The sequence below is a fragment of the Rhamphochromis sp. 'chilingali' genome (genome assembly GCF_963969265.1).
Source record: "Rhamphochromis sp. 'chilingali' genome assembly, chromosome: 20".
Lineage (NCBI taxonomy): Eukaryota > Metazoa > Chordata > Actinopteri > Cichliformes > Cichlidae > Rhamphochromis > Rhamphochromis sp. 'chilingali'.
The window spans coordinates 16,652,691-16,663,629 of record NC_137947.1 but is presented as its reverse complement, the minus strand read 5'-3'; the positions used below and the strand labels follow the sequence as shown (position 1 = coordinate 16,663,629).

At 41.5% G+C, this 10,939-nt stretch overlaps 1 protein-coding gene across 5 annotated transcripts in view; it reads right to left on the bottom strand.

The window, feature by feature from the left end:
• Nucleotides 1-2,416: 2,416 nt before the first annotated feature.
• The window catches only part of tet1 (tet methylcytosine dioxygenase 1), a 43,348-nt gene continuing 34,825 nt past the window's right edge, over nt 2,417-10,939 (bottom strand). For all 5 annotated transcript variants that reach the window (XM_080869584.1, XM_080869585.1, XM_080869586.1 and 2 more), the window contains 9 exons: nt 9,956-10,046; nt 8,108-8,201; nt 7,230-7,438; nt 6,997-7,147; nt 6,702-6,791; nt 6,353-6,490; nt 6,027-6,203; nt 5,794-5,938; nt 2,417-5,700 (listed from right to left, as the gene is read on the bottom strand). In XM_080869584.1, the coding sequence (XP_080725710.1) occupies nt 4,682-5,700; nt 5,794-5,938; nt 6,027-6,203; nt 6,353-6,490; nt 6,702-6,791; nt 6,997-7,147; nt 7,230-7,438; nt 8,108-8,201; nt 9,956-10,046 (2,114 nt within the window). In that variant the 3' untranslated portion in view covers nt 2,417-4,681. The remainder of the gene's footprint in view (nt 5,701-5,793; nt 5,939-6,026; nt 6,204-6,352; nt 6,491-6,701; nt 6,792-6,996; nt 7,148-7,229; nt 7,439-8,107; nt 8,202-9,955; nt 10,047-10,939) is intronic.

Genomic DNA, 10,939 nt, shown 5'->3' with positions numbered 1-10,939 from the left:
GCCTCCCCCCTCCCACGCCTCTACTGAAACTATTATTCATGAGCCCAAAGAGAGGTTAATTTAATTACAGTTAACTGTTCATGCTGACCGGGGGAGTTTTCCCCACTTTCCCAGCTTCCATAGAGGCGAGAATGCAGTGAGAAAAAGACAACGCTCCAGGGGTGTGTACTGATTCACCTTTACTAAAGTTGTGAATTTACAGTTTGAAACTTCAGTTAACTTACTTGTGACTGAAGCGATTTGAAACGATTGTTAACAATTAAACTTGCACTCAATTTTAGTAAGGAAATGTGTGTTCTTTGTTGTAATGATGCGTCTTGGCAATAAATCTTTTATCATTGGACAGCTAGTTTATGTCCACTTAAATGGTGCCATTTATAAAGAAAATGCATTTGTGGGTTGAGCAGAAGAGTTGAGTATGTAGCTGAAGAATCACATTTTCTTTTATATAACATGGATGGCCGGGTGCATGTTCAACACTTACCCGGGGAACACCTCCACCAGGATGCACTTATGGACCGAGTTTATGGAGGCAGTGTGATGGTTTGGGCAATGTACTGCTGAAAAACTTTGGGTCCTGCCATTCATGCGGGTGTTACTTTGACACGTACCACCTACCTAAGCATTGTTGCAGACCATATACACCCTTTCATGGAAAATGCTTTATCCCTGATGGCTGTGGGCATCAACAACAAGTTTGAGGTGTTGACATGGCCTCCAAATTTCCCAGATCTCAATCTAATCAAGCATCTGTGCGATGTGCAGGACAAACGAGTCCGATCCATGGCGACGCCCCTCACAACTTACGGGACTTAAAGGATCTGTTGCAAACATGTTGGTGCTAGATACCACAGCACAACTTCAGGGGTCTAATGGAGTTCATGTTTCGAAGGGTCATGGCTGTTTTGGCAGCAAAAGGGAGATCAAGTGCATGTGTCTGATCGCTGTATATATATGTATATTATATTAATGAAACATGTTACGGTGAAGGGTTTGTTCCTATTACTTCTATATCAATCAAAGTGTGACATGTACTGGAGAGACAGATGTACTCCAGTTGACTTTGGAGTCCTGGAAAAACCATATTTTCTGTATGAATCTATCAGATACAGAAAACATGGAGGACATGACAGCAGTTTGCAGGCATGCATTTATGCACAGCTCTTAAGGTCCCACCACAGCATTTCAGGTAGGTTGAGGTCTGCACTTTGACTGGGCCACTAGAGCATCTGGATTTTTATCTTTTCAGCCAATCTCTTGATCAACCTACAGAAGACACTAAATCATACAAATGTACTGTAAAATGAATAAGAGGGACGTGTTGGATGAAATGCCTGAGCTCACACTAATGTTAAATCATGCACTCATAGTTCCCGACTCCTGACCATGCAGCTGTGGTCACATGTGGTCAGCTGAGTGAACGCATTCACACAATAATGACAACTTACAAAACTTACGGGGATTTAACACTGTGGCCTTTATAAATCATGCTGTTTTTCACACTTGATATGTGACTTTTTAGTTTATGGATTGTCTTTTTGCTTTTTTCCCCTTCTTTGCTACTCTAACTGAGCAGTCAAAATAATTTAAAATAATTAATTTTTCCACACATTTAGTCCTTTCTGGAATCACACACAGGCTCACACTCTGATGGTAGGATCAGAAGCATTCGTCCAATCATAGTTGAGGTTGTGATGAGGCTGCAGCCTATCCTAGCTTTCATAGGACAAAAGGTAGAGCACACCCTCGACAAGTTACCAGTCTGTTGTAGGGCTAACACAGAGAGGCAACCATTCACATTCACACCTGCAATTAAGTTAGGATCATCAATTAAAAGCTGGTAACTCCATACATGCTTTTGAAATGTGGGAGAAAGCTGGAGTTACACAGAGAGTTCTTGCTGTGAGTAAACGGTGCCAACCACCACATTGAAAAGACTGTCCTTATATTTAAAATTATGTTAGTTTCTCCTGTTACTTTTGAGCCTAAACAGTTAATCCAACTTAATTCTTAAACCCCTTAATTAAAGCTAAACAAGTTTGTGCTTTCATCAAATCGTAATGTTTTGATCTAAAATGCACTGTGGCATTATACAGAGACAAAACTCCCCAAATTGTGTCTTTGTCCGAGAGATTAGGGATCTAACTGTCGGTTGTGCTCTGAAGGTTCACTGTTGTGCTGAAATCACATTACACTTAATTTATTCAGGAGAAAATCACTGTCATACATCTACAAGCTAGCTAGAAAATAACGTCATGTTTTTACTTCAGGAGGCAAAGTGTACAAAAACAAGTAATGTTTCATCTTTAGGGGACAAAGTCTGAGTGACTTCATTGGAATACCAGATCAGTGAGTCATACAGCCAGTATAGGAAAATCAGATGGAGAAAAAAAAAAGAGGAGATCATAATCGGGTCCAAAATATAAATATGACTTTATTTCACAATCCCGAAAGAGATCAGCCATCCATAAAAGGAATGCGAAATTTATTCTCTTCTCAAGTCTAAACTGGATATACTTTAAGCGACGTACAGTAATTCAGTTTCAAAGTAAGCAAGATCACCCATTGTCTAAACACCGGTAACAATACAGTAAAAACAATATGGTTCACATACATATTTACACATTTTCTACTAAGAATTTTCCCCATTTTTTTTAATGCTGGTGCTCGTTGTTAGTTCTTTGTTGATTAAAGAAATGGACTAAAACCGTCCCCCACAGTAAGTCGAGAGAAACATTTAGAACTGTAATTTCATCACGTGATGTTCAAAAAATATTCTTTCTAAATTGAACTCATTTAAAAAACAGTTTTACATTCATCTTTATTTGTGTGACTTTTGATAACTGCTGCAGAGTTGGGTTTAACTGTGGAAGACATTTGAACTCTATGTGGACATCTGCCCATAGTGCGCTGTTTTACTTGTACTTGACAAATTAAGGTATGTCATGATGTTGCCAGCCGGTAACGACCAGAAGAAATGAACTGAACTGAATCAAATACAGGATCAGTGAGTGCTGAGTTTCAAAAAGCACCGTGCCATCACTGTTATACAGTACATAAGCAGGTTGCGTCAATGCATGTACCTTGACATCTTGTCCTATTAGCACCAAAAGGAAGTCAAAGTGTTTAAAAGACCCAAATGCGTCTACAGGAAATGTTATGCCATCAGTTTTAGTGTGAATATTATGTCTCCATCTCTTGAGTCATTCTTAAAATTAAGAGCTTTGCTTGTATGGGTAACAGAAAAATAACAAGGAAGAAATCCTGATTAATCAGGAGTTGACACCAACCCCCCTTTTTTTAGACCCTGTAAAAAAGCGTTCTGTAAACAAAGTTTTCGCAAAGGTCAAGCACCCGAAATCGTCTTAGGCAGCTGGCTAAGTGGGATCTGGTGTTTGAGTGGTTTCACAACAAAAGACAAGGGAAAAGAAACAGATTGATTATTCAGCAGTGGCTAATGCAGCTTTATGCTCAAACTTAAGAGTATGGACATAAAAGCCGAGCATGATCTGTTGACATATCTGACACTTTGTGGTTTCTGGAAAGAAAAAAAAAAAAGGTCTTCTTAGCACCAATATCATGTACAGTAGGTGTTTTAATTCCTATAATCACTCTTGTTCCCTATAAAAAACTGAATTCCTTTTCCAGAAGCTGAACGTAAGTAAAGTGCAAATGATGATAAGCACTTTACTGATGTAGCATTTCACTATTCCTCGCTAGGTGTTTAGTTTCATTAGATATGTATGTCATCTTCAATCAAATGAGTGAAACGCAATTAAGTGCAGAAATACTGTAAAAAAAGAAAGAAAAAAGGATTAATGCTAAAAATGTCATATATTTCTCTGTCTGTACATACATATTCAGGCCTATGGACTGGGACCCTTTTCAAGTTAGGTTTTTTTTTTTAAAAAAAAGTGCTTTTTAATATGCCATACATATCTGTGAATAAAAGACAAACTATCCAGATGTGGATATAACGAATAAACAAACAACAGACCGAGGAAGTACATTTCTTTCATCAACCGCCGACAGAAGTCAGAGGCAGCAGAAAGAAATGTGTAATGCTACATGTGACAATCTGTAGTAAAAATATGCAGAATATTAGTCTTGTTTTCTACATAATGTGATGTAATGAGTTTGCTTAATAAAGATTACAGTGAGAATGGCACCAATGTAAAAAAAAAAAAAAAAGCCAATGAGATTCATCTTCTGAAAAGAGAATTACTGGCTGAAATAAAAAGTAAATTTCTACTGTACAACATAAAATCTGAACACATAATGCAGGTCATCGTAGAAATCTTGCAGTAAACAGGCTTACACCAGAAATTAAATATAAATCGTTATGATCAGAATAAATAATCACATCTTTTTTTTCTGTTTGTTCTGTATATAAAACCAGTTTAAAAATGTATTTTAAATGCTTCAAAGCACCATCTCTTTACAATAAAAACCGACACCGAAACTCACAGTTAAAAAGCCGACAACCTTTGGTCTTCTTCATCGCTCTGAAGGAAGAGACGAAGAAGGGCAAAGTGAACAGGTATAAGAAAAGCTCGATGAAAAAAAAAAAAGAATAAAAATGAGAGTAGCAGTTTAAAATTGTCTGAGGTAAGGCAGAAGCACAGGGTGTAGGAGTTTTCTGTGTGTGTGTGTGTGAATGTCAAGGTTTAAAACACGTTGACTAAGACCAGCGATTGTATGGACCCGTCACTTGGGTAAGAGCATACGGGGACGCGGTGATGACCCCGTCCCTTGGGAGAGTCCATGCCTTACGTGTGGGGACATTCATAATCCTCGCCTCCTCTGTCTCCTCACCCTTTTCCTCCTCTCCCTCCACCCCTCCAGCAACTTTACTAAGGCTGCCCTCCAGCCTCAATCTCTCAGCCTCCTCCTCTCTGTCCCGTTCCCGCTTGGCCATTTTGGCATCCCACATAGCCATCCCGTGGCCCGGCTCATTTAGAGACTTATGCTGGTAGAAGACTAGAGAGATGCGGGTGGGGTGGCTGCGATTTGGCTTGAGGACTGGAGTAGTGGCGTGGAGCTCCCGCCGCGCGCACTCGATTAGGATGGAGCCGTGCGACGGGGCCACGGCGACTCCGCCTATTTCGCTGTCGAGGAAGTTGTGTTCGCTGTCTGACCACACCTCTTCCTGCTTCACTTCATCTGGTTCAAATGGTGGAGTTTGTACAGGGAAGGAGAGAGGAGACATCGGTGGGAGGCCATGACCCCTAGCCTCTGCTATGACATCTCCCACAGACCCATGGAGCCCATTGAGCCGGCTGAAGAGGCCCTCAGACGTTGGACTGGGGGAGAACGGAGAGGGAGGAGGAGCGCTCCCACTGGGAAGAGGTTTGTGCTGAGGAGAAGAGTTTACCTCTCTGGGCTCAGTTTTAAAAGCACCATCATAGTCAGCAGGTGTGTTACGTGGAGGTATACACTCTGTCGGAGCACACTGGTCACCAGATGCTGGAGAATAACCATTCACTGTATCACTCATTGTCTTGTAACTGAGAACTGAGCCATTCTGTCCAAACTGGAGGCCAGGCAGGCCATGGGTGTTGGGTGAGATGACCTCCCTCTGCGGGTTGACTCCTGGACCCACAGTGGGGTAGCTGCTGATCTGGTTATAAGTGCAGGGTTGATTCTTCTCTGGTAGGTACCTTTCCACACTAGCAGGTCTGTAAGAGCTGTTGTATCCAGCTTTTGTTTTGTTGGAAGAAAATTCATATATTTTAATGTGGTTCTATTAAAACAGCTATAAATCTTAAATGACCAGTGGCGTGAATGTACTACCTTTGTTGGGGCTTTCAACTTTCACTTTTCCAGGAGTGAGAGGAGTCACCCCGAGCTTCTTCTCCAGTCGCTCTGCTTGAGCCTTAAGGCGAGCCTCTTGTCTGATCTTACGGGCTGATTTTACCGGCTCTGCCAGCAGACGAACCTGACATGTACCAAAATTGAATTATTTAAAGCATGTTAACACTGCACACTGACCCACAACAAAACAAGATCCTTTTTGGTTCACTCACCTCTCGAGGAAACGAAGACAGAACTTGAAGAGCACCACTTTGGATCTTTGCCATCTGGCCCTCAGCGTGACCAAACTCATCTGTGTCAGAAATCTTGTAAAGTGGCAGCACGTGGAGCTGCTCATCCTCTGGCATGTTACGAACTGCACGGTTGTCTTCCTTGGTTAAAGTGCAAACCTAAAAAACACCAACCCAAAGCCAAAAAGCTAAATTTTCAGCCAAACAGGATCGGTTTAATACTTCCAAACAAAAAACTGTTGACCTTCAAATTTAGATGCACCATGTAGGAGTAAATTACATGGTATCGCATTCTTAAGCTTGCTTACCACGGTGCTGCCATTATTCATGTTGCTAGTGTCTTTGTGAGCGTGTGCACAGAAATCCACACAAGCTGTAACCCCAGAAAAAGGACGTCCCTCCTTCTTGCCCAGCCGGCATTCACCCCCCGCCGCCTCATATTCCACCTGTGAGACCCGAAAAAACAGGACACTAAGGAAAGATTTCTTAAAACTCTTAAGAGTCCGTAGAATAAACAGGTCCCAGAAGTAGCCTGGAGTGAGACTGTATGGAAATTTAAGGAAAAAGATTAACTGAAAATCACTTCCGCTGAATTAAGTCAAGCCCAGGAGAGCAAAGGATTACCAGAGACGAATGTGGTTGTTTCCCGTTTCATACCTGGTTTTGGAAAGCCTGAGGAGCCAGTTTCTTGTAGAGGGGAGCGACCTCGGTGGCAAGACTCTGAAGGTTGTTTTCTACCTTCAACTCCTGAAAATAAAAGCTAACACTGTTCAAAGAAACCTACTTCTAACTCTTATTGTAATATCCAACATGGTTCATCAGCAGGCAAACCTTCAAAAAACTACTAGCTTGACCTAAATAATAAGAGACGATTTTTCTCTCAGATTTTGCTGTAAGCTGTACTGCTCACTCATTGTTTGCTGCTGTAAATTAAAAAAGCACACTCTCTCACCTCCTCTCGGTAGTCACCTTGCAGGCGAAACTTCCGAGGAACTTTGCTGCGTGCAAATTTGCATCCATTGAAGTACATGCTCCAGGAGCAACCAAAGGAAAATGAAGCTCCGCAGGTGTCCGGATCTAAACCCTGGCACGCACATGTGCGACTGTAAAGAAACGGGAAATAACAAATGAAAAATAAAGAGGGAAAAAGAAGTGTTATGGAGAAATAAAAGAAGGGGTACTCACTCTTCGTTGAGCGCACAACGACGGCTGGTGGGGGAGCCGTACTTAAAGAGGGTCTCTGTCAGCTCCTGGTATAGGTGGTCTGCCACCGGCCGAGGAATTCCCTCCCAGGCCAGGATGAGGATCACCAACACTGCCGAGTCGCAGTGGTGCCCTGGCCTGTGGCGGACCAAACACAGCAGCTTCTCCTCTTCACTGCCACGCCGGATCACCTGTCAGAGGACATTTAATTTATAAATACACAAGCGTCAGTCACATTTGAAACTTGAATTGCAACACAGACGAATACACTAAGCTCACTACATAGATCACTATAAGTGACCTGCCATACCACCAGACTAGGCAGAAAATGTTGTGAATAAATTTGCAATTTAATGCCTCTGACACGGAGATGGTTTTTGTTTGTCTGTTTGTTTGTGTTGTTAGAAGAAATTATCAAGAAGTTATGGATGGATTCATGTGAAAATTGTACCGGAGGTGGCTAACTTTTTGACTTGATCCACATTAAGGTCTGGTACTGGGTCCAGGAATACCTGGACGAACATTCTGTGTCATATCTAAACAAATACCAATAAAACTGAAACATGAAAAATTGCTGTTCAAGACAAAGAAAACACAAACTAATCCACATATCCTTCTTGATCTAAAGACTCTAAAGTTCATGCCATGGTTTATGCAGCCATAGCGGAAGTACGCTGTCTCAGACTGCTCGCTATGTTTAAACTTTAGTTACACAGTTGGCGGCAGCTAAGGTTTTGCCATGGTGGTGATAAAAGCATAAATCAGAGGCTGCCTTTCATTTCTTACACTAAATATACTGGCTCACAACAATGTTTACATTTACAGCAGACACATTCAGGACACAGACACCAGCCACATACCCATTTAGCTATTGGACACCCCTGGGAGCTCCTGCCTTCTTTCCCAGTGTAAACAACAACTTCCACCCTTATTGCATTTCCTTTGGCACCATACCTAAAAAACACACACACACACACACACACACACACACACACACACACACACACACACACACACACACACACACACACACACACACACTAAATGATGAGTCTGTGCTCTTCACAAAAGAGCATATAAAAGTCATCGGCATAATTTCTGAAAGTTAGAATAATATTTAAAAAATGTAACAGTTCATACAACTATTTTTTGTTTAAAATATACACCACTCATCACAAAATAAGACAACATCAGTTAAACTTCAGGGTCATTCTGTTCAGTTAGGAAGTATAAACCACTATGAATGCATTTAGTTTGGTGCAAATCGCACTGGTGTTGTTTGACGTTGCCGTCATCACAGCATTTGTTACGGTGTCTTCAGACTCTTTCTCTTCTGTCACATGCACTCTATGTGAAATTCATGTCCCTGCTCTCATCAGCCAAGAGAACAAGATGCCACTGACAGACCTGCCAGTTCTGGTGTTCATGGGTGAACGCCAGTTAAGCTGCACTATGCTGATCTGTGAACGTGGGTCCGGCTAAAGGACGTTGAGCCCTGACGACACCCTTGTGGAGCCTGCTTGTGACAGTTTCCTCAGAAACATGCAAATGATTAGCCCCAGGAGGTGATTTTTGTCGGACTCTGGAAGTGCTCCTCCTGGTTTTCTTGGCAGAAAGGTGCAGACAGCGATCCTGTTGTTGGGTTGATGCCCTTCTACAGCCTTGTCCAGCTGTCTCACTCTTGAGACACAGCAAACCTTCCTGTGACAGCACATTTGGATGCGGCATTCTGAAGAAACTTAGCTGCCTGCAGGTACCATTTCATGGTAGCAGCAATAACAAGGACACAAGCAAAAAGAAAAACAACAGTGTGGAGGGATAAGGAGAGGGTAACGGTAACGGTGCATCTCGAGACCTCCCGTTCATGATCATTTACACTGAAGTAGGTGAAATGGGTTCACAATGGTTCATGCTTCCTAACTGAACCAAACTGTCATCCCTAAAGTTTAACTGACTTGTTGTTAAACTGCAGAGAACAAGTACTCCCTTAATGTTTTTGGGATGCTGTATCTTCCCTCATTTCTAACAAAAATCTGGTAGGATGTAATGCGTTATTACTGCCAGAAGGTGGAGGTAATAAAACTAAAAGCTGTTTACCGACTTACAAGAAAAATAGTAAAATGCGCAACCAACTACCAAGCATTGGATTGAAAAAAGGCGAGATGTGGTTAGAGTATTTGGATGTTGGGCAATAGTATTTCTGCTCAAAAAGCCCATATCTAGCATGTATGGATGGCAATATGCTATATATTACACATGAGGAAGCTTAACCCTTCCTGAGAGCAACTGACAACACAAAAACCTCACAGCATTTCAAAATAAACCCTTTGTGTCTTTTAGTGAATGACAAAGGTTCGTATAATGTAACAGTGAGCAGTGGTATGTGTCCAAAAGAGCTAATTAGACCAGAGACTAAACTATTTCATTTTTACCAGCCAAGCTGAAAATATACGTTAAGTGTAGCTGTCAAATGGACAAGTTGTATTTAAACAAGCTGTCATCCTGCTTTACGGGCCCCTCGTCTGAGCTAGAGGGGTTTCCTGTTTCAGCATGCTGTGTGTGTGTTGAGCTATCTCAGCAGTGCTTCCTTTTAATGACATAGCATGGTTGTGATCCCGCCCCATTCCACCAAGCCTGTGGTTTACTAGTAAGCTGTGGTAGTAAACACACCCCACAGCGTGTAAACAACGCCGCTGTAGTCACTCTACCTGTTCTCCATAAGTTCCCTCACTGCAGCGACGCTGGGTCCTGCCCCAAGATGAGTATAGTAAGGGCCCTCTTCCTTTTCAATGATCTGGTCTGTGAAAGACAACAATGAATATTGGAGCAACTTCTTCAAATAGCATTCCACTGATGCGTTGCTGGCACGTTTAAAGAGAAACACAGACAACCTGTTTGATATTTTTAATAAAAACATCAGGTTAATGTTGAAATACAAACTAAATGTAGCTGGATTTCAGTTTCAGTTTAGGGTTCATCACCTTGGAGGTCTTTTGAAATGCATCATAATAAGTCAACAACCCTCCACAAAACATTCAAAATCCTGCTCCAAATATGGCAGAGAAATGCAGCCTTTTATGCTCGATTTGGCTGTTGAATTAGGACACAGTGTATGTGTGTGTGAGTGTATGTTTGAGTCAGAGTAAGAGAAAAAAGTCAGTTTGAGGTCAAACACCAGCAGTCTCACTAAAAAGAAAACTCTAAAGGGACGGCTCACCCTAAAATCAAATACACATGTTTCCCTCTGGCCTGCAGTGATACTAAGCTTTGGTGTAAGCTGCTCAGTTTAGAAGATATCACCTCTTTCATTCTGATGTCTCACTTTACTTGAATATAATTGAACTAGATGGCTCTCATCTTTTAATGCTCTGTTAGAAAGGAATTTGTCACACAACTTGTTGTCTAGTTGATTAAAAAAATTTTCTAAATTGAGTGACTCACAATAAAGACTTTACTGCTGAGTTTTAAAATGGACTTTTTTAATGCTTTGACCATAGTGTGACTGCAATCTAATTTCATTAGACGTAGAGAAGGCAGTCATTTGTATATTTTCTATCTGTTATCGCCCAATCTGGGCAAATCTCACCAGCAACAGCTACTCAGCTTTATAAACAACTCTGCAGGCCAGAGGAAAACATGTACATTAGTCTGTTTAATTTCAAAGTGGTTCAAATTTAATGTGATGGAAACAC